Raw genomic sequence first — 24,524 nt, forward strand, 5'->3', positions numbered from 1 at the left:
ATCAGGGACCCATACACATTTCTTCAATTGTGATACGTGAAACACATTGTGTACCGTAGATAAAATATAGGGAAGTTGGAGACGATAAGCAACTGGGCCACACTGCTCCAAAACCTTGTAAGGACCCACATAATGAGGGGCTAGCTTGCCATGGACACCAAACCGATGCACCCCTCTCATAGGAGACACCTTGAGGTACACATAATCCCTAACTGCAAATTGCAAAGGCCTTCTTCGCTTGTCCGTATAAGCTTTCTATCGGCTCTAAGCTACCTTCAAGTGACTCTGAATAATGCTTACTTGCTCTTGAGCCTCTTTGATGAAATCAGGCCCAAAATATCCATGGTCTCCCACTTCAACCCAGTTCTGTGGTGTCCTACATTTCTTCCCATATAGAGCTTCAAATGGTGCCATACGAATGCTTTCTTGGTAGCTATTATTGTAAGAAAACTCAGCTAACTTCAAGCATTCATCCCACTTCTCAAGAAAAGAAATGGCACAGGCTCTCAATATGTCCTCGAGCACCTGGTTCACCCTTTCCATTTAGCCATCAGTTTGTGGATGATAAGCTAAGCTTCTAAGTAGACGAATACCAAGACATTGCTGAAGTTGCTCCTAGAAATGAGAGACAAAAACTGACCCTCTATCAGAGATGATAGTAAGGGGAACTCCGTGCAAGGTCACAATCTGGTCAAAATATATATGGCCATACTTTCTAGCTGCATATCTGGTGTCCACCGGGATAAAATGGGTAGACTTAGTGAAACAGTCCACAATGACCCAAATAGAATCATAGCCCTTGGATGTGTGGGGCACACCCACCACAAAGTCCATGGAAATATCTTCCCATTTCTAAATAGGGATGGGCAAGGGCTACGAATATCCTAGGGTACGCATATGATCTGCTTTAACTCTCCCATAAGTGTCGCACTCTACGACGTACTGGGTGATGTCTTGTTTCATATTGGACCACCAATACAAGTGGCGCAATTCATGGTACATCTTGTTGCTGCCAGGATGAATAGACAACTTGGAATGATGGGCTTCATTCAAAATCTTCCTTCTCAGTTCCTCATTTGATGGAACCACCAATCTATCCTTATACCTCACCACACCTTGCTCATCAACACTAAACTGAGGACCACGCCCTTCGGCAATTAGTCTCTTGATGTGAGGAATTTCTAAAGTGTTTTGCCTTTGCTCCATAATAATCTGCTCAAGTAATTCTAAGACTAAGGCAACATGAGCCAGCACCACTGCATGGTTGAGAGACAAAGGTGTTTCCTCAACTTGATATGACTTTCAGTTCAAGGCATTAGCTACCACATTGGCCTTTTCGGGGTGATAATGTACCTCCATGTTATAATCCTTGATCAATTCCAACCATCTCCTTTGCCTCATATTTGATTCAGACTGAGTAAAAATATATTTGAGGCTCTTATGATCTGTAAAAATATGTACTTTGTTGCCCAACAAATAATGCCTCTAAATTTTTAGAGCGTGGACCACAGCAGCCAGCTGTAAATCATGGGTGGGGTAATTCACTTCGTGCTTTTTCAGTTGGCGTGAAGCATAAGCTATCACACACCCATCCTGCATAAGCACACATCCCAACCCCATCTTTGAGGCATCACAATATACATCAAAAGGTCTATCAATGTATGGTTGGGCCAAGACAGGAGCAGTGGTAAGAAATGTCTTCAAAGTTTGGAAGGCTTCTTCACAGGCTGGGCTCCAATCAAACTTGGCTTCTTTTTAGAGTAGCTTGGTCATCGGCTGAGGTATCTTGGAGAAATCTGAGATGAAGCGTCGATAATATCCAGCTAAACCAAGGAACTGACGAATCTGGTGCACTGACTTGGGAGACTTTTAGTTTAGCACATCTTGCACCTTGCTGGGGTCTACAGAAATGCCGTTAGGTGTCAACACATGCCCCAAAAACTGCACTCGATCTAACCAGAATTCACACTTGCTGAATTTAGCATACAGCTTGTGTTCCCTCAATTGAGCTAGTACTATCCGAAGATGTTGGGCATGCTCTTTCTTGTTCTTGGAATATATTAGGATATCATCAATGAATACCACTGCAAACTTGTCTAGCTCCGGCATAAAAACTGAATTCATCAGGTACATGAAGAATGCAGGAGTGTTGGTGAGACCAAAAGACATGACTAGGTATTCATACAGCCCATACCTAGTAAAAAAAGTTGTCTTTGGTATATCTTGTGGTCTAATCTTGATCTAATGATAGCCTGAACGAAGGTCAATCTTGGAGAACACCTTGGCACCAGCTAGCTAGTCGAACAAAGTATCTATACAAGGTAAAGGATACTTGTTCTTAGTGGTTACCGCATTGAGAGGGTGGTAATCCACACACATCCGAAGAGTGCCATCCTTCTTCACAAAAATAGCTAGACAACCCTATGGTGAAGAGCTAGGACGGATGTAGCCCTTTTCCAACAACTCTTCCAACTGCTTCTTCACTTCAGCCAATTCCTTTAGGGCCATGCGGTACGGGCATCAGGACATAGGAGCAGTACTAGGCTCTAACTCAATGGAGAATTCCACATCTCTGTCTAGTGGCAACCCAGGCAGATCTTCAGGAAAAACATCTAGGAACTCACATACTACCAGAATATAGGCAAGATCAGGAGAAGCTTTAGTATGAGCAACAATAGGTAAGACTGGATCTGAGGGTACAAGAAGAGACATCCTATCCTCAGAAGAAGGAAGCCATAACTCGACAACTATCTGCTTCAGATCCAAGACTACCCCATATACCCGCAACCAGTTCATTCCCAGAATTGCATCAATGCCTTGCCCAGGCAGCACCATGAACTAGAGATCGTAAGTGTGAGTGGCTAATACTAAGCTTACTATGTCTGTCCGAGTATTAACGCACATCTGTGCACCCAGAGTACTAATTCTATAGGCAAAAGGTATAGCCATAAGAGGTATAGTGTGCCGGTGTGCAAATCCCATGCTCATGATTGAATGTGATGCACCATAATCAAACAACACATAAGCTGGATGGGAATCAATGGTGAACATACCAGCCATCACCGGTTTATTTTGTAATATTTCCTCAGCCTCTGTGAAATTAACATGTCTAGATCGGCTAACTGGCACTTTCTTCTTGATCACTGTCCGCTTGATTAGCCTAGAGTTAGCTAAAGGCTGAGCAGACTGGGCTGGCTGGTTTTGCGGACACTCTCGGGCATAGTGGCCTTCCTTGCCACATTTGAAACAAGCACTAGGCTTGTTCCCCTATCCTAGATGAGGTGGGACCTCCTGTCCCTAGGGCTGCTGATGTTGCACCTGCTGAGTGGGTGCACGATACTGAGTAGAAGGAGCCTAAAAAGTCTGCTGAGGCTATCAAAACGAATGCCCACCCGAGGACTGATAGGGCACCCGCCTGACAACCTATACTTTCTGGGCATGTGGTGACTAGAAGACCTAGTAGACACCCGCTTGTGCTTCCATTCTACCTGCGAGTCATGCTGCAAGCCCTCCATGGCGATAGTCGCATTCATCATCGCCCCAAAGGTCTGATAGTTCCTAGTATATAGCTCCTTTTGTAGGCTACAAGAGAGGCCGTGATAGAAGTGGTCCCTCTTCTTCTCATCTATATCAACATGAGTCCCAGCATACTGCGACAAGTGATTGAACTTATTGACATAGTCCATCATGGACATACTCCCTTGCCAAAGGTCCAAAAACTCTATCAACTTTCTGTTGAGAACACCAATAGGAATATAATATTCTCTGAAGGCCGTCGTGAACTCCCACCAGGTCACCTGATGATCCACCTGCTACATGGCATTGAATGTATCCCACCATGCACTCATGGACCCCAACAACTATTGCGCTGCAAAGCGCACCTTCTGCTCATCAGTCATGGTGAGTAGCAAAAACTTTTGCTCCAGAATGCGAAGCCAATGCTCCGTATCTAGGGTCTCAACCGTCGGTGTGAACGTGGGTGGGTGCATCTTTAAGAAATCCTGATAAGAGCAGGGTCCCTTAGGACCACGGGCACCACCACTGTTCCCACCATTGCCCCCGTGGCCTCCACGGGCAAAGCCACTGATAGCATGTGCCAGTAGCTCCGTGGCACGGGGTGACTCACGGCGAGCAGCCAACATTTCTGCCATCATCTCCGCATGAGTCATCGGAGGCGGTGGTGGTGGTGGAGGAGGAGCTAGAAGTGGAGCCTCATGGCTCTACCCGTTGCCATGCTCATTGCCCTGGCCACTTTCACCTTGGCCTTTGTCAAGACCGTGGCCTGCCCCGGCACTGGTGCTCCCATGACCGAACCTCAGGTTCATCTGTAAGAGATAGGAACCATCCATTTAGAGCAACCCTCCAGATCAGAAACAAGGGATTAGAGAAATGACAAGACATTTATTAAAACATTCTTTTAATTTATCCTATCAATTTACTAATCCAATTTATATGTGTAGGGGGAATTTAGTTTTAGCAAGATTCTACTATCATGATGCATGCATCGGCCTGTACGCTCACTCAAGCCAGAATATAGCGGTATTTGCAAAATTTCGGCACATCGTACACTCGCTTTCCGTATGCTAAGCGATTTCTTATGAACGTAAGTCAGTATACCTACAGAAAACTGATTAGATAAAACCAGTGCCGCTATCCTAGATAGACCATATTGCTAGGGCTTATACTTATTTAGATAATTTTATCGCATCCTACTTTTCGCAAAACTTTTGTTGGTCAAATTTTAAGTTTTAGAAAAGAGTGATGAAACTCGTAGACTCATTATTGGCTCTGGTACCAACGGTGGTAGAACTATCCAAAATAACACACTTACGGAGGCGCTCGTCTTCCATCAGACACTAAGCGCCCCGAAAGCGGGCTACAGCGGGAGAGTTCCATCGGGCACACCCCCAAGGGAGAGCCCAAATAGTCCACATTTTCCCCCAAGGATCCAATAATAAGAATGAGTTACAATACTTAGTCCATTTTATACATCCAGAGTTCTTAGAAATTTGTTATTACATTGCCAAATTCAGAGTGCGGAATATGAAACAACGGAATGATAATAAACATCTATCAATAATGAACAAGGATCTGTCTGTGCCCACCAGAAGAATCCTTCACACAATGGGTACTCCTCAAGTTGAACCTGCATCAGGGGTAAATAAACCCTGAGTACACAATGTACTCGCAAGACTTATCCGACTAGTGGGAATAATTTCCCGACTCCAAGGGATATGCAAAGCTTTATGGTTTGCTAGGTTCCTTTTTGTAGAAAGCAATTCTAGTAGTGAATCCTTATTTATGTTATTATTAGCAGTCATGATTAATTTATTATCTAGCCATTCTATGTAAACACCTGTTCTACTTTCAAGCAAGGGTTGAGCAATCAGTTCCATTTCATTGCCTTTCATCTTTTAGTTCTTACTACGTGGTAGCAGGTGACAGTGGCCAGCAGCGCGGAGCCAGCGATAGGACTGGCCTGCGCAGTGGCACATGTGTGGGCATGTGCGTCGGTCAGCCGGTGTGGCGACGCCGTGTGCCGGGCACGGTGACCGTGCCCAGACGCTGCAACTGTCTGAAAACACATCATGGACACTTTTTAAAGCATCCCAAAAATCCAACTCAAAGCTTCAATTGCTAAACCACCTATCCCATTCTCAAGAAGGCATGTCAAGCTACTAAAACAAACCCTAAGACCATACCACTACTTGGCCCGATTCTTCTACAAAAATTGTTGAACTTAGCTTCATCAAAGCGTTGTCTGACTTAGGAGATTCGACTAAGTCTCAAACGGTTTCGTGTCGAATTTGATTTCCAAGCTATTCGATACGCTAGCTAGTGAATTCCATTCTTGACCGCAAGTATTTCACCATCACCTATGAAGCTTAAGCTACAAACTTTATTAAAGTGTCATACATGCGTTCTATAACATTTTCGTTCCATAAAAATCTGTTTAAACCCTAAGTGATACAACGCGACATGGAATATAACATCCGTTTCATGTTTCTGATGAACGTTTCAAGTTACGTACATTTCTTTGCACCCTATATTACACATATTTACACATAAATATGATGCTCATGCAGTGTTTTAGCAAAAGACTGCATAGTGTAACACCGAGGGTGTTACGCTAGAGCCCGTGACCAAGGGGTCGGGCAAGACAGAGCCCGCAACCAAAGGGTCGGGCGAGTCGAAGCCCACGACCTTGGGGTCGGGTGAGATGGAGCCCACGACCAAAGGGTTGGGCGAGCTAGAGCCCATGACCTTGGGGTCGGGTGAGACGGAGCCCACGACCAAAGGGTCGGGCGAACCAGAGCCCGCACCCAATGGGTCGAGCGAGTCGGAGCTCGCACCCAAGGGTTTGGGCGAGTCAGAGCTCGCACCACGCAAGATAGCAAGGGTAATAGTGAAGTGTAGACTATCTTGACAGTGAATCTGATGATGCTTGTGGTTGTTTGAGTGCTTGGTAGCACATATTAGCTTAAGCATTGTGTCCCCTTTTATAGTACGGCTTTTCCTATATTCAAATTCAAGATATAAAAGAATCTTAAACCTCTTTTGAGTTTGAAGCCATCTATATTTGTAATTGGGGGCTCCTCCATTTTGTGTAGCATCCTCGAATATAAATTCCCTACTTGTCATCTTGATAAATCTCATTAGTTCTCTAATTGCATGGTCATTATCACCAAAACCACAATTAGGGCTTGATTACACTTTCACTATCGTTATAATCTAGCTCAAAAAACAGAAATTGAACAACAAATTAGAGAAATGCTTGAGAAAGGGTGGATTCAAACCAGTACCAGTCCTTACTCATCTCTTGTTTTAATGGTTCGAAAGAAAACGGGGGACTGGCATCTATGTGTTGATTTTAGGCACCTTAATGCTCTCACTGTTGAAAACAAGTACCCACTTCCAATCATAGAAGAGCTTTTAGAAGAATTGCAAGGTGCAACTTGGTTTACCACATTGGACCTTTGTTCTGGCTTTCACCAGATCAGAATGGCTGCATGTGATGAGTATAAAACAGCCTTCCATACACACAATTGGCATTATGAATATAGGGTTATGCCCTATGGGGTCACTAGAGGACCTGCTACCTTCCAGGGAGTTATTAATGTGCTTCTAGAACCTTTATTAAGGAAATGTACAGTGGTTTTCATTGATGATATCCTAATCTATAGTAAGTCTTGGGAGTAGCATTTACAACATATCAAAGCAGTGCTATCACTTTTACAACAGCATCAGTTTCATGTCAAATTGGCCAAGTGTTCTTTTGCTAAACAACAGTTGTGTTATCTAGGACACATTGTTAGCTCACATGGAGTGGCCACTGATCCTTCCAAAATAGAAACCATAAGTAATTGGCCAACACCTTCTAATGTTAAGGAGCTTAGGAGTTTTCTAGGGATGACCAGATACTATAGATGATTTGTCTCATAGTTTGGCCTCATTTCTAAACCCCTCACTAATTTGCTCAAAAAGGGAACTTTGTTTGTATGGACATCTAAAATATAAACAATATTCCAAACTCTCAAGAAAGCTCTGATATCAGCCCTAGTTTTGGCTCTACCCAACTTCTCCTTGCCTTTTGTGGTGGAAACTGATGGATTTGCTAAAGGCATTGGGGTTGTACTTCAACAACAAGGTCATCCCATTGCTTATGTCAGTAAGGCCTTAGGACCTAAAGCTCAAGGCTTATCTACATATGAGAAGGAATGCCTTGCCATTCTAATGGCTTTGGAACATTGGTACCATTATCTTCAGAGCTCCCAGTTTATTATTCTGATAGACTAGAAAAGTCTCACAAACTTAGATGAAAGACTCTCTACTCTATGGTAACACAAGGCCCTAACCAAATTGATGGGACTCAACTATAAGATCATTTATAAGAAGGGCGTTGATAACAAAGTGGCTGATGCATGTGGCAGAACCGCCTGAAATAACACACTTATGGATGCGCTCATCTTCCACCAGACACTAAGCACCCTGAAAGCAAGCTACAGCGGGTGGTATCCGTCGGGCACACCCCAAGGGAGAACCCAAAAGATCCATATTTTTCCCCAATGATCCAATAATGAGAACGAGTTACAATACTTAATCCATTTCATACATTCAGAGTGCGAAAAAAGTACATTATTACATTTCCAACGTCAGAGTACGGAATATTAAACAGCGGAATAAAAATAAACATCTAGCGATAAGGAACAAGGATATGTCTGTGCCCACCAGAAGAATCCTTCACATAATGGTACTCCTCAAGCATTACCTGCAATAGGGGTAAATAAACCCTGAGTATACAATGTACTCGCAAGACTTATCCGACTAGTAGGAATAATTTCCCAACTCCAAGGGATATGCAAAGCTTTATGTTTTGCTGGTTTCCTTTTTACAGAAAGCAATGCTAATAGTGAGTCCTTATTTATGTTATTATTTACAGCCGTATTAATTTATTATCTAGCCATTCTATGTAAGCACCTATTCTACTTTCAAGCAAAAGTTGAGCAATTAGTTCCATTTCATCATCTTCCAGCTTTCAGTTCTTACTACGATGTTAAACCGTAGACAAACCATATCGAAACGCCAGCGAGTTGCGAATCAATGCCCCCAGCTGGGTACCCCAAAAACACACACCCTGCTTGTACCCCAGGCACAAGCAGGACCAACCCATCACCCTCCTGTCATGGGGTCTAGGTCCCCGTCCAAACTTGGACTCTAAGCCCTCGCTCCTAAGTCCTGGACTTAGTGCGGTGTAAGGACCTCCACCATCCCTGCCTCCAATCAGTCGGTTCGGAAAGAGCCGGAACCCACGACAAGAGAGCAACAAGTCTTCCCTGCGCCCATACCCAAGTATGTGCTCGGGACAATAAATCTATGACTTGCCTAGAGCCTTATGCAACGACCGGTCCTTAACCAACACAGACAGGGAAAAAGTGTAACCAAGCTATGCCCTATTGGCCGTAGGACACAACCCCTTACACCCACCAATACCCAAACTATATCCCTGCCCGATCATCATTTTTCTTTCCACCATTTTATCATGAGGGGTCATAATTTTCACCTATTGTAAGTAACAGCAGGTTACTCATGCTACCAAAATCCTGAGCATAGCAGCTACTCGGCCTATACTAGTAGGACTCATAGGTAGATGTATTTATGCATGTAGTTTCCATAAAATACCTAAAATGTAAATGCACATCATATATATATTCAGTGATCAGTAAAAATATGGGTTATGCACCGGGCCTTGCCTTGGGCAGGTGGTGGGTCAACAAAGTCAGCACCAAACGGCTCCGGGGCGCCTTCCTGCACGAGGATCTCCTCCTCATACTCCTCAATGACCTCTTCATAATCATGTGCGTCCACGGGCACGAACTCTACCAACTCGTGATCTACATGCATGAAATGATGATGCAACACTTAGTAATACGACAGCAGCAGCTCTTAAAATAAAACACATCTATCAAGCTACTAAGTGAGTGTACCGACTAAGGTGCTAAGTTACCTACTGTTACCACTAACAAGTATAAAGCATGCCATATATTATCTTAGCAACTAAAGGTATTCTTACTCCTAATACTGATTTATTTTATATATGATAAAACAAGGGGTACTAGCTACTCTATTTATCGACCTACTCTAGGGCTACAAAAATTACAGTGAGTATATAATAATCTATTGGTCTTACTGTAAAAATTTCATGGCTAAAGCTATCCTCAATTTGCCATAAAAATTCCTGCAAACATTATGCTATATAATACTAAGCTTTCTAAATTAAATTTATGAACCTATCATGCTCATAGCTAACTATAAACTAACTACACTAACAGATAGATAGCATTTTTGTGAACCTAACAAATTTTGTTTCACTATTTTTGGACATCAACAAGATTTACTACAATTTATCAAAGTTCAGCTCAAAACAAAATTGAATAAGCATTTATTAATTTATTGGAAAATAGAAAACCAAATTCCACAGCGTGGCCCAGAGCGCGACGACTCAGCCCAGTCAGGCGCAAACGCGCGCGGGCACATGTGCACCGGCGCGGCCCAACGCGGGCGCGGCCCATCCACGCGACGGCAGCCCGCGACGGGGAGGCCCGCACGTTTCAGCTGTTTTACGAAAACGACCCTAACCTACCAACGAATTACCATGAGATCCAAGGCACCATTCCTACAGTCAGCTACTTTACAGATAAACCCTCGGAAGAACCTGTCTTCACAACGACGACACCCTTGGCACCCGCGCGGCGGCACTAGCACAGGGTGGTTACACCGGCCAGACCGGCCCCTCCCCGCCCCCAAATGCGAGCCGATGCTTACCTAAGCGTAAACCCGAAGTGATGGGCGGCGACGTGGTGAACGAAGATGTTGTCCCGAGCTCCCTCCATGATGGTGGACTCCTCCCTGCAACGGCGGCCATGTTCCCATGAGCCAAGGCACAGACAACGCGAACGAGCTCAAAGACGGGCATCAGCGACTGACCCCGATCCTACCAGATGTGGTGGATTGACCAGAGACGGACCGAGCTGAGCTGGCCACGTGCGCACGGATGGTGCGGTGGTGCATGGTGGTGGCAAGGCTACGTCAGGGGAGGCTAGGCGGCGGTAGTGATTTGGCAAAGGTGCGCAGGGTGATTAGCAGGTGGAGGTAAAGCTAACGGTGCAAGCAATTGACACGAGCTGCACTAGCTTGGGAGCTTGCCTTCAACGTAGACCGACACTGTCTTATTGACCTGGCGGCACAGCAGCTCCAAATTGGAGCACGACATGGTGAGGCTCGCTGCAAGGTGGGGTCGGGAGGGTGGCTGGCTACTCAGCGGAGCCGAGGACACAGTTAATTGGACTAAGGTGGCTTCACTAGGTTGAATTGCAAGCATAGGACCGACGACCAAGGCGGCAGAGGAACAGGGGACGGCCGGCATGGCTTGGCGGGACGTTGCCGTGGTGGGACGCGGCTGTCAATCGGTGCACAACATGTATGGCTACGGGGCGATGGGGAAACGACCAACGTGCACAGGATGGTGGGCCGCATAGCCATAACCCGCAAGCCGACGACAGCGGCTCAGCCCTACGCCGCAGTGGCATGGTGCCGGTCAGCGCAGCGTCACATTGAGTACGATGTGATGGTAAAGGTAGGCGGCAAGCCCACGTGCGGCAAGGCGATGTGTGGGTAGAGCCAAGCATGGCCACGAGCGCACGGTACTGCCAGGTGAGCGCGAGGCGACAGTGTGGCCAGGCAAACACGATGGCGGTGGCAGAGCGCACGCAGGCAACCTCGGACAAGGCCACGGCCAGCAGCAGCGGGGTGTCGCAACGCGTGGAGTCAGCGACATGGTGAAGTGGCGGCAGTGGCTAGCCAGGACAGCGGGCCCACAGCAACGACAGCAGTGGCAGAGCGGCCAGACCCACCGGCGTGGCGTGCATGCATGCGCGAGCGTGAGTGCAAGCCAGGGCATGGCAAAGGTGACAGTGGCCCGCAGCATGGAGCTAGCGGTAGACCCAGCCAGCGTGGTGGCGCGCGTACGGCGTGCGAGCGCGTGTGCGTCGGCGGCCGGCGCGGCAGCGCCGAGGGCCGAGCACGGTGACACACCCAGATACAGAAACCGTGTCGTGCACGCTTTTTAAAGTTGCTTGAAATTCCAACACGACGATCCAATTGCTAAACCAACTATTTTACGTTCGAGATGGTGTATTAAGCTACTAAAACTAACCTTAAGACCATGCCACCGCTTAACCCGGTTCCCCTGTAAAAATTGTCGAACTTAGCTTCGTCGAACCATTTACCGACTTACGAAAATTGACCAAGTTCTTATCGGTTTCGCGTCGAATTCGATTTCCAAGCTATCAACTATGCTAGCTAGTGACTCCCGTTCTCGACCGCAAGTATTTCATCGCCACCTATGAAGTTTGTACTACAAACTTTATTAAAGTGCCAGGTATGCGTTCTATAATATTTTCGTTCAATAAAAATTCATCTAGAACTCTAAGCGATATAACGTGACATAAAATATAACTTATGTTTCATGTTTCCGATAAAGGTTTCAAGTCACAGGAATTTATTTACACATTATATTTCATACACTATCACATAAACATGATGCATATGCAATGTGTTAGCAAAAATTGTACAGTGTAACACCGAGGGTGTTACAATGCCCTATCAAGAGTATCCTCAACCACAACTTATGAATTATCTCCAATTTTAGTGGTCAAACCTCTGTGGCTTCAGGAAATACAGTCCACTTACACTAATCCATAGTCTGTGCAGCTATTGGCTAGTCTCTCTGTATCATCTCCACAGGGCTCTTATACTCTTCAAGATGGTCTCATCAGGTACAAAGATAGAATCTAGGTTGGCTCTTATATTCACCTTCAAATAAAAATTTTGGCTGCATTACACTCTAGTGCCATTGGGGGCCATTTTGACTATGAAGTCACATATAAGAGAGTTAAACATCTTTTTGCCTGGCCAAAACTCAAAAATTTCGTCAAGGAGTTTGTGGCTCAGTGTACAGTTTGTCAACAGTCCAAATCAGAAAGAGTACCCTATCCAGGCTAGCTAGCCCCATTGCCCATACCTGAAGGTGCTTGGTAAACTGTGACTTTGGATTTTATAGAAGGACTTCCCAGGTCAGCTGGCTCCAACTGTATTTTGGTGGTAGTGGACAAATTCTCAAAGTATGCTAATTTCCTTCCACTATCTCACCCTTTCACAGCACTTCAAGTAGCACTTACATATATGAACAATGTCTTCAAACTACATGGTCTCCCTCAGGCAATGGTATATGACCGATATAAGGTGTTTACTAGTACCATTTAGCAAGAACTTTTCAAGCTGCTTGGTACAGAACTAAAAATGAGTAGTGCATATCACCCACAGACTGACGGCCAAACTGAGCGGGTGAACCAGTGCCTAGAAACTTATCTCAGATGTTTTGTTCAAGCTTGCCCAACAAAATGGTCTTAGTGGTTATCCTTGGCTGAGTACTGGTACAACACTTCCTTCCATTCATCACTTGGACAGAGCCCATTTCTAGTTCTGTATGGTCACAAACCTAGACATTTTGGCATTGATATTGCAGTCTTGTCCAAACATTGATCTCTAGAATTGGATGGAGTAAAGGGAGCTCATGCAACAATTGGTGAGACAACACCTGATTATGGCTCAAAACAAGATGAAAACTCAAGCCGACAAACACAGAACAACTCGATCTTTTATGGTGAGTGATTTAGTGTATCTCAAGGCATAGCCATATGTCCAAACACCCCTGGCACCTCGCTCTTCTAACAAATTATCATTCAAGTATTTTGGCCCCTTCACCATCCTGGAGAAGATTGGGACTGCAACATATCATCTACAGCTTCCTGACACTTGTCATATTCACCCGGTCTTTCATGTCTCTCAGCTAAAGAGAGCTATTTCTCCAAGTACCACTGTAAGTTCTGAGCTACCAGATATTTTTAACCAGATGTAGGTCCCTATAGCAACTCTAGACAGGCATCTTCGCCAACACCAGCAAATGATGATACCTCAAGTTTTGGTACGCTGGTCTTACTTTCCTAAAGACCTGAGTACCTGGGAAGATGAAGAACCCTTGCGGCAACAGTTTCTGCGGGCACCAGCTTGGGGACAAGCTGGTTCTAAAGGAGGAAGGGGTGTCACCGTTGATGCCCCGGTGATTGCAGCTAACAAGGAACTTGAAGAATCTAAAGAGGATGATACGGTGGCAGGAGGCGTACTTTAGAAAGGTGCCTCCGACAGTGGAGCTGCGATATTGGATCGGATGGCAAGAAGCTGACGGCCCAACCCGGGCATGATTGGCCCAGAATGGGTGAAGTAGGAGTATCGGCCCTGCGTGGCCCAGAACCAGAGGCAGCCCATCGAGGCCCCTCTATGTAATAGCCGAGTGAGGAAGAGGACAACTCGAACTTGGTCACCTATCCACTGCTACAGAAATCTTTTTCGAGGCGGGCAAAAATGATTTTCCGAGGCAGGCAAGCCAAACGCCTCCAAGTCACGGTTAATGAAGCATTAACGGAGGCGTTCGCTTGACCGCCTCGGTAAATAAATAAATAAAAAGAAATAGCCCATCGACGAGCTCGCTAAGCCCATCGATGGGGCCACCAAGCCCAATCCACCACTGCTGTCGCCCCGCGCTCGGCGTGCTGCCGCCGTCCTCGCTGTCCTCGTAGCCTCTGGATTCGACATCTAGTGGTGGATCCGACCACCACGGGTTGATGATGATGCGCACGACCACCGGTGTGGAGGTGGTGGCACCGGATCTACTGCCGGGGAAGGAGCAGGAACTGCTGCTGCACGGATCCGACGACGTGGAGGTGCCCGCGCCAGATCCGAGATGGCTCGCCGTGCTCGGGGGTGAGGAAGGGCTGCACAAGCTCGGGGGTGAGGAAGGGCGCCGGATCTGAGGAGGCTCGTCGGATCTGCTCGCGTGCGTCGTCGTTGTAGCTCCGCCCGTGCGCACTGCCGCCGTTGCCTCCCCGCTGAGGAGGCTCGCCAGATCCGAGGAAGGGCGCCGAATCCGTTCGTGTGCGCCGCCATTGCCGCCCTGCTGAGGAGGAGCTCGCCACCGCCGCCGCCTCGGCCGGGCCCGTGACCGCGTCGCTCGCGCCGCCCGCAGCCAGGCCGCAGCGTGGGGGAGAGGAGAGGGGAGGGAGCGCGATGGGAGGGAGAGGGGCGCCTAGGAGGAAGATGGAGAGGGGAGGGAGTGCGGCGCCTAGAAGGGAGACGGAGAGAGTGAGAGAGATGGAGAGGGGCGCGCCGTGACTCGACTTCGCGAGGGAGGCCGGGCTGCGGCGGTTGGGAGAGAGGGAGTAAGGGTGAGGAGTGAAACCCTAACTTTGGTATTTATATAAGCCCTAGAGGAGGGGTCGTTATGGGCTTTGGCTGGGCCTCGGTCACATTAACTGAGGCATCACCTCGGTTAATAAAAAATGACCGTCTCGGTTAATCCAGGCATTAACCGAGGCGGTTGAAATGTCTGACCATTTCCGAGACACTTTACTAAACGGTGCGCAAAAGAATTTGTGTAGTAGTAATCAGAACCGTACCCAGAGGGTGACAGCGGCGGCGAGCTCGGCAGTGCCAGCGAACCGAGACCTTGCTCCACCAATTACTCAATATATCAGTTATCCGTAAGTAGTAGTAAGGTTACATCTAGCTGCAGCTAAGAGCAAGGCTAATAATACAGCCGGTTTGCTGGCTGTAAGGTTTCTTGTAGCCTTCTCTTAGCCCACCCATATAATAGTCACCTCTTTACAGTTAATACATGGTCCACTTGTCTCTCTCACAGACTTTCTTGGTTCTTGTGCCCAAGCCGGCTGTAAGCTTACAGCCCGCTTCTCCTCTCTCTCCTCCCCTCTCTCCTCCACCTCAGCATTTAGTCGGCTTACAGCCTGCTATTATACTTGTTCTAATAATGGGGAATTTAGGGAGGCAACAGGCCCAACAGCCAACAACAGTGCTCTGTGTTTACGAATTCGGCGTTGCGCCTTTTGTGACACTTTTCCATGGATGGATCGTGGTGAGCACGTGCACCCGGGCCCTGTGCTGACCTTTCCAAATGCGCCCGTACATGGTAGTGGAACACCACTCCTTCAGTCTGCAGACTGCAGTGCAGGTTATCTACTAGTAGTACGGAGGAGTAGCCATGTCGGCCAGTGCATCTAGCTGCCAGCTCGGCCATCAGCGCGCCACAGCTGACTTCCCTGCGAAATTGAGAATCTACTAATCCTAGTAGGATAATATAATGGCGTTAGGCGACACCGCATCGACCGTTCCATGTTCATCCACGTCGGCATTCACCACTCAGGTGCTCCCTTATCATAGAATGTGGAATCCAATACTGCGCTCAAGTGTAGATTAAGATTTAAGAACATCCTCGGTTGTTGTTAATCATATCTAAGTAGGTAATCCCACTGGTGTACAGGAAAATATACGTTTAAGCCATGTCTTGTCAAAGTGACATGATCCTCTCTGGTCAGGAAAGAATATTGGCTCCTTACCGTTGCTTTTCTTCCCTCTCCTCCTCCATAAGGTTTTGGGCAGGTCAAAAGAGACAGAGGATTAGACATTAGTGTACGTAATCGAAAGGAATCTGTGTAAAAAAGGTACTGTGTTAAATATTAACCTAACTCAAAAGATGATAAAGGAGGGAATTTGTGTTTGTACTACTACCATGATGTATGCTGTGTGGACCTGTGGTGATGTAGTCCGGCAAAAAAAAAAAAAAAAAAAAAAAAAAAAAAGGATTGAGTTTGTCGTGTCAGCTCGCCTTTTTGGTTGGGCATCAGTAGATAATAATGCAATGTTGATGTAACCTAAGGTTCTATAGGTGCTAGGATATATATCAAGATTCTAGCTAGCTCATTGAATACAATTTTTATATATATCTAGAATGCAACCGAATTTGGATTATACGGGACTATGAACCGCTTGCTAAGTTTATCCTAGAGATAGCAAAGGGTGGGGCAATCATATACAAGAGTTCAGTCCTATATGTTGTCTAGTGGTATCATTGGTTAAGAATTTCTTTTCAAACAAAGTGTAGCTCATCTGATTAAAGTTTTAATAGTGAAGCCTGTTGAACCGAGTTCAAGTCCTCGACTAGACAAGCGTGCTCGCATTTTTCTAGAATTAAATTTAACAACACTATTCTCTTATTTTTCATTTTCCAGGGTGCTCGTAACGCAGGGTGCAGAGGCAAAGCTACATAGAGATTAGATGGGTGCAAATGTGCCCCCTAAAAGTTGTAAAATAGTGATTATGTCTTAAATTCCACCATATATGCACTCATATAACACATGTCTATGCATCCATAAGGCAAGCGCACTCACTATCTAATTTGTTCGAGCTTCGCCACTACATACATGTTATCTCTGGATGCACACGCTGAGCACCACGTCCATCGTATTCACGGTCGTTCTATTAATTGTTTGCAAAGGCCACACTAATGACATAGATGCACATGGTTGAACACATTGTTCAGAAAAGTCACTGGCGATTAGCTTTTATGTTTTAAATTATAAGTTGTTTTGATTTTTTTAGTTACATAATTTTTGTTATACATCTAGATATATGCTATGTCTAAACACATAATTTTTAATATGTATCTTGAAAAGCCAAAACTTTACAACTTAGATGGAGTACCTCAGCACCTTATTGATCTTGGGCTAGTTGTGCGTTTAATATTAGTGCTGGACAATGTGCTAAAAGACGGAAGGAGGCCAAGCCTGCTCACTGCCAACGTACAGACACCTCTTTGACGTCCGCATATATATATATATATATATATATATATATATATATATATATAGGGAGAGTATATTCAGTAGCCAGCTACAAAATAAGTTATTCTGTAGCCACCTCCATTTACCATAATTTTATATACTAATTTACGATAATGTCAATATATATTTACGATAGTTGAGTTACTATAACATATGGGGATATTTACCATAACGTTATAGTAAACCACTTAGTAAGGAGTTACTATAATCTCGTAAATTAACATAAAGTTATTTTATAGCCAGCTATAGGGTAGTAGTTATATATATATATATATATATATATATATATATATATATATATATATATATATATATATATATATATATATATATATATATATATCCCTCAGTGAGGGATCCAACTCTTCAATTGTTGACATGAGATACATGTATGGCTGAATTTCTCCTAGCGCTCCTCTGATCCACAACCCGCTTCTTTAAGTCTACACTTCGATTAACCTCAAATCCAGTTCTCACTGCTACAAAAATAATTTTGGAAAGGTGACCACAAGATTTAGGTGTCTCTTAAAATACCTGAGGATTTTTGGAGACGGTCATTTTATTTACGAAGACGGTCACAAATTATTAGTCTCCTAAAATAAATTTACAGAGGCAGTAAAAAATATCTGTCTTCTAAAATACATTAACAGAGGCTGGCCTCTTAAGAGGTCTACCTCCGAACATAGCAACCCGCCTCTCAAAGAAAAGGCATAAGAGGACTGTTACCTATATTTGGATGCTCCTCGGCTTCTCTCTCAACCTGCTCTCTCAGATCTGAACTCTCTCTTTTCTTTCGGCGTGCTCGAGTTACAAGGGGTGTTGCTTGAGATGAAAGAAGAATTGTATATTAGATTATAGCCAGGTACATCATCACGTTACAAACACTCTGGAATACATTACATATATCCATAAACTGATTTTCATCTAAATTGTACCAACGCTGTGAATAGCTCCAAATCTCGAATCCAAACCTGTATTGACGCTTTATATGGATGATCGCATAGGCAAACACTCGGTAAAAGTCCTGAGAACATATGCCCAACGAACGACGGCCAACATTCCTGCAGGTGGAGTTGAGAAACTTCTTCTTTCTTCTGACTTCCTTCTTCTTCTTTCTGCCACCGAAGAATGAGGAAGACTGATCTGAAACTTATTCTCCCTAGTCCTTTATTGTGGCCAGATCTAACCAAAACAAAGCAGAGGAGAGACCGGAGAAAACTATTCCATAGCGGCGACATCATCTCCGCCTTGATGTCGCCCTGGAAAGAAAAGTCTCCATGTCACCATCCAATGAAGTTGCTGATGCCGTAGTTGTCGCCCTCATCTTCAGCAGAGCCGCCATGGAGAAAACGATTCCACCCTATCCCCTCGCCGTCGCCGGAGAGGAGGAGATAAATCTCTAATACCAAGAAATTAGGCATGGAGAGACCCTAACCCTAATGACTCGATTTACTAGAAAAACTTATTAAAAACGATGGATCCCCACTCCCTCCGGCCTCCGGCGAGATGTCGGAGGGGAAGGGAGGGGGACCAGCGTTGGTGGAAGGCGGGGCGGCGGCGCTAGGCAAGTCGCGAGTCGCGGCGGCCAGGTATTGTGCAAGTCGTGTGACTGTCTGTGCGATTAGAATACTCGCAAGTCGCGAGTATTCTAATGTGTACCAGTCGAGAGCTCCCTACTCGTCTTATATACCCCGGGGTTGGGTTACATAGATGGTATTACATATATATTTTCTAATTAGTTACATGGAAATAATAACACGCTATCGTATCCTGTGGAAATAGGCGCCCAAGCTTCCTATGCCGGGTTACTTGATCACCACATCCGATGATCTACCCTAATTCGGGTGGGCCTCTTCTTCGCCGGCCTCGGCCTATCCCGACGATGGTAGTGGGCTTATATCGGGGCGATGAGGTACCATGGGTCCATATCACCGATAGGTACTTTTTATTAGGAAAGAACATTGTTTAGTTTATTTGAAACATCATAGGTGTGAACAAAAAATATTTAAACGTAGAACGTATGAGGCATAATTTTTGTTTAAAAATCTAGACTGTTGAATCGTCAAAAAAAATTAATGCGTATATATTTTTCAACAAATTTCATCTCATAATTTTTAACGTGTGATCTTTTTTTAACATTATTGATTTATTGTACTGCAGTCTTTACTTGCCTGTTCGACGCGCCAGAAATGCGCAAAACCAACAACGCAGCAGAGTCTTCCCATTTGCTGCGCGCGATACAAGCAAGGGGGATGATGATCTCCATTCGATCGCCACCGGGAACAAAGTACATATGATGATACAGTGCATTATTGATACGATCCATAGTGGGCCCTCAACTTGTTCGATCTCGCGGAACTTATTCCACGGGCAGGAAAGGGTGATCGAGAGCGGCCGTGGGGCGCGAACGCCTCAGCACCCTCCGTCCCTAGCTTCTTCGTTCACTGATCCTATTCCTATACAACGCAGAAATCCCTGGCACTAGGCCTTTTGATTAACCAGGCCGGCCTGCCACGTACGGCACCCCCTATAAAAACCCGGCCAGCCTGCATACATGGCACAGCACAGCAACACATCTACCCTTGAAGTTGTAGCAGCTCTCACCTTCTCTCTTCAAGCTAGCAGCTCTTCTTGCATTGTTGCAAGAGGTAGAAGGCAGGAGAAGAGGAGAGGTGGACTTCTGCAAAGGTAATTAATCCTTCAATGCACGCATGGCATGTGCTTGTAGTACGTACGCCCACCACTGTTGCAATCTTATCCTATCTCTTGCATTATATTGGTGTGATGCGTCTTCTTGCAAGGTCCGGGTCTCGGTGCATGGTCTTGGTCTGTGTCAGTCAGTGGACACTGTCCCCACCACCCCCCGTGAGATAGATCTCTGATCGGGACGGTGCATCCAGGCAAGTTGTTATACCGTAGATAGCCAGCAAAAATACCCAACAGTATAGCACTATTTTCCATATACATAAACTTCACCCCAAAGATAAGGGGGAAAAAAGCACGACGCTCTGTTCGTTTGGGCTTGTTTGGCTGATAAGCTATAATTGAAAGTATCATTGGCTGATTTGGTATGAGGGTCAAATAAGCCCAAATGAACTGGACGATGGTACCGTGCAACTGTGCAAGTGCAAGATCCCCTATTCCCCTGCCGTGGTCACCCACACGGACACGGCCACACCTTCCAGGCAACAGGCTATAAACTGCCGCCGTCGCCCCACACACTCACTCACTTCACCAGCTAGCCAACCACGAGCCAGTGGAGTGGTAGCCTATAGCCTATAGCCTATAGCCTATAGCTAGCTCTGTGAGTGCTGGGGTCGTCGGCCGCCTCTGAATTCCACGCTGAGTCTTCCTGCGCGCTTCCTTCTGCGTCGTCTAATTCCGTGTCTTTCAGCACGTTCTAGCTCGCTCGTCTTGTCGATCGGTGGCTGTATAAATTGCTGCGTGAATCACGTTGCTGAGCACTTCATCTAGAGCACCGGTGTTGTAGTCTCACTGTTCAGGCGTTGTATTTGTAACTCGTGCAGATAGGGGAGAACGGTACCGGTGTGCCCGCCAAGCACTACTACCCGGCGGCGGCCATGGAGGTGACCTCGGTGGAGCTCGGTCACACGGCGGCCTCTAAGTGCTATGACGACGACGGTCGCCTCAAGCGCACCGGTAAGGAGATCAGCTAGCTAGCGGCCTGGCAACAAGCGGCCAGCTGTACATGCTACGCCTGCCTGCCGTGCTTCTTCTTGATCAAAATAGATGCAGAAAGCTGATGGTCTGTCATGAAGGGACGATGTGGACGGCGAGCGCGCACATTATCACGGCCGTGATAGGGTCCGGGGTGCTGTCGCTGGCGTGGGCCATCGCGCAGCTCGGCTGGGTGGCCGGCCCCGCTGTCATGCTGCTCTTCTCCTTCGTCACCTACTACACGTCGGCGCTGCTCGCCGACTGCTACCGCTCCGGCGACGCGTGCACCGGCAAGCGCAACTACACCTACATGGACGCGGTTAACGCCAATCTCAGTACGTGCGAAAACCCCCGCGCACGCATGCGCCATTCTTCGCTGTACTCCGCCGCCGTTGGCCCGTTGGCCGTTGCAGAGCAAGAGCTGATGACTCTCGTTGTTTCTCCTTCCCTGCTGTCGGTCGTTTCGTCGAGCAGGTGGCATCAAGGTGCAGCTCTGCGGGATCCTGCAGTACGCGAACATCGTCGGAGTCGCCATCGGCTACACCATTGCCGCCTCCATTAGCATGCTGTGAGTATATAGAAAAAGACCACGAGAACCGACCGCACGTTCCGAGCCGAGCTGAGCTCAGCTTAATTTGGTGACGTGACGAACTGACGTGTGCTGCTGCGTGTACATCCACAGGGCGATCAAGAGGGCGAACTGCTTCCACGTGGAGGGGCACGGGGACCCGTGCAATATCTCCAGCACGCCGTACATGATCATCTTCGGCGTGGCCGAGATCTTCTTCTCGCAGATCCCAGACTTCGACCAGATCTCGTGGCTCTCCATCCTCGCCGCCGTCATGTCCTTCACCTACTCCACCATCGGCCTGGGCCTGGGCATCGTCCAGGTGGTGGCCAACAAGGGCATCCAGGGCAGCCTCACGGGCATCAGCGTCGGCGCGGTCACCCCGCTCGACAAGGTGTGGCGCAGCCTGCAGGCGTTCGGCGACATCGCCTTCGCCTACTCCTACTCGCTCATCCTCATCGAGATCCAGGACACCATCCAGGCGCCGCCGCCGTCCGAGTCCAAGGTCATGCGCCGCGCCACCATCGTCAGCGTCGCCGTCACCACGCTCTTCTACATGCTGTGCGGGTGCATGGGCTACGCCGCGTTCGGCGACAACGCGCCCGGGAACCTCCTCACGGGCTTCGGCTTCTACGAGCCCTTCTGGCTCCTCGACGTCGCCAACGCCGCCATCGTCGTCCACCTCGTCGGCGCCTATCAGGTCTACTGCCAGCCGCTGTTCGCCTTCGTCGAGAAGTGGGCGCAGCAGCGGTGGCCCAAGTCCCGCTACGTCACCGGCGAGGTCGACGTCCCGCTCTCCCTCGCCGGGGCCGCCGGCCGGTGCTACAAGCTCAACCTGTTCCGGCTGTCGTGGCGAACGGCGTTCGTGGTGGCCACGACCGTGGTGTCCATGCTGCTGCCCTTCTTCAACGACGTGGTCGGGCTCCTGGGCGCGCTCGGCTTCTGGCCGCTCACCGTCTACTTCCCCGTGGAGATGTACATCGTGCAGAAGAAGGTGCCCAGGTGGAGCACGCGGTGGGTGTGCCTGCAGCTGCTCAGCCTCGCCTGCCTCATCATCACCGTTGCCTCCGCCACGGGCTCCGTCGCCGGAATCATCTCTGACCTCAAAGTGTACAAACCGTTCGTCACCACCTACTGATGACTGATCGATCGTTCGGTGCAGTCAAAACATTTGCATGCACAGATGATTAATTGGCGCCTAGTATGTGAAGTCTTTAATTAAACTAGGCATTAATTAATTACTATCACACGGTAAGAAAAGGGAAAGAAAAAGGTGATTATTGGTACGGTGTTCTAGTGATGCGTAGCTTGCATCGCTGCCGTGTCCTTGCTAATTTCCATTGTTTGTGATCTGGTTGACCGAAAATGCTAGTGAATTAAGAGAAATCAAATAGTAGTAGTGTGCGTTCCCAAGCCAAATGCATTATTAAAGTTATCAGTACAGAACTCATGTAAAGTGTCTGTGTTCCAATCCAGAATTGTGTTCATAAGGGGAAAAACATGCTTGTTCCTACGAGACTCTACAACAATTTCTTACATGCCATGGTTACAGAATTTGAGGCTATGACCTATTTCTTCGTGGTATTTAATGGCAAATTTTCAGCATCCATCATTTCTTATGCTAGAGCTTAAATAGACATATAAAGATTATTGAAAGCTAGGGTATATTTGGTTGTTGCCCTGACATACATCTGTCAGATAAGAAATTCTGGCCAGTACGTACTCAAAATCAATGGTTTGGATTGCTGCTTGGCCAGACAAACTTGCCCGGTACAAGCAACCTAGATTGTGTGGCCTTTCAGGTATTGCCTGACCAAACAATTGATCAAGGTCGTAGGCATCTAAAATCGGACGTCTGGAAGCGCTATCTAACCGAGATAACTTCGCCATACCTCTATACAAACAGGCCGAATATTTGGACGTTCATGGGTCTCCCAAGTGATCAAGTCCCAACTAGCAAAACAGGAGGAGCATCGTCTGCAGTGCAGTGCAGCGAAGGAAAAAGGATGGCTCACGCTAGACGCCAACGCCAGAGTTTGTGAACCGAATACAAAATTATCCCAGTACAGACTGCATCTGGAAACAAAAAAGAAAAGAAAAAGGCACGGAAAGAAGCTACTTTTAGGGCCCGTCCCTTCCCGGTCTTTGTTGGGCAGGAACAGTCCCGTGCTATAGAAAATAACGAAGAAACGAAGAGGACAGGAATGGATCTGGCCAGAAATTATTGTAACCGAACGAGGCTTTAGGCTTTGTTCGGTTACTTAGTATTCCTCCTGGAATGTGATCAAAACTTATATAAATTATACAAGCAAACCGGGTAGAAATGATTCTAGTTCCTCCTGAAACGAACGGGCCCTTATGAATTTACACTCCCCGGTAAGCTAGGCTCCTCTGCTACACGGCAACTGGCTCGGTTGGTCCTGGGCTCCCGGCGAGCACGAGCCGGACGGAACTGGACGTGACTCGTGAGTCGTGAGTGACAGTTCCTGTGTGATCCAAACGAGATAACGTCGAGAGGCACGCCCACAACCAGGGCAGGGCAGCGCAATGGCGCGACGGCGACACGACGGAGAGGCACCGGTACGTTCCGCGGCGGCGTTGCGGCCACACGCCCGCCCACGCACATCCGCGGAGGAGGGGACGAGAAAGCCCCCCGAAAGGCAGAACGACGACGACGGAGGCACTAGAACGTTTCGCCTTTCTCGGCAGTAACATACATCTCGCTTTCTTCTTTTGTCGCTCACTCAGTAAAGTAAATTTTGCTCCAAGAAGATTCGGGCTTCGATTCGCCTCCAGCGGGAAAGAGACAATAGACCGCGCACTCGCCCTCGGCCCTGTTAGTGCATGTTCCACTTCCGCGGCAGCAAGCAGCCAAGCACGTTCCACGCGGGCTGGAAAGACCCGGCCGGCGGCCGGGGCCAGCAGCCGCCGAGGCTCCAGGAGGGTAGGCGAAAGGGGCACGGAGATCT

The 24,524-nt window shown here is 47.2% G+C and overlaps 1 protein-coding gene across 3 annotated transcripts; it reads left to right on the forward strand.

The window, feature by feature from the left end:
* Positions 1–19,880: 19,880 nt before the first annotated feature.
* Positions 19,881–23,068, forward strand: LOC136512891 (amino acid permease 3-like). 3 transcript variants are annotated; one of them, XM_066506900.1, is made up of 5 exons: positions 19,881–19,997; positions 20,837–20,969; positions 21,089–21,322; positions 21,462–21,555; positions 21,670–23,068. In XM_066506900.1, the coding sequence occupies exons 2-5, from the start codon at positions 20,891–20,893 to the stop codon at positions 22,691–22,693; spliced, it is 1,431 nt and encodes a 476-aa protein (XP_066362997.1). In that variant the 5' UTR covers positions 19,881–19,997; positions 20,837–20,890; the 3' UTR covers positions 22,694–23,068. The 3 variants fall into 3 exon arrangements, with proteins under 3 accessions (XP_066362997.1, XP_066362996.1, XP_066362995.1); XM_066506899.1 differs by lacking the exon at positions 19,881–19,997 and adding an exon at positions 20,531–20,753; XM_066506898.1 differs by lacking the exon at positions 19,881–19,997 and having other exon boundaries at positions 20,531–20,969.
* Positions 23,069–24,524: the final 1,456 nt, after the last annotated feature.

Source organism: Miscanthus floridulus, chromosome 16 (assembly GCF_019320115.1).
Source record: "Miscanthus floridulus cultivar M001 chromosome 16, ASM1932011v1, whole genome shotgun sequence".
Classification (NCBI taxonomy): domain Eukaryota; kingdom Viridiplantae; phylum Streptophyta; class Magnoliopsida; order Poales; family Poaceae; genus Miscanthus; species Miscanthus floridulus.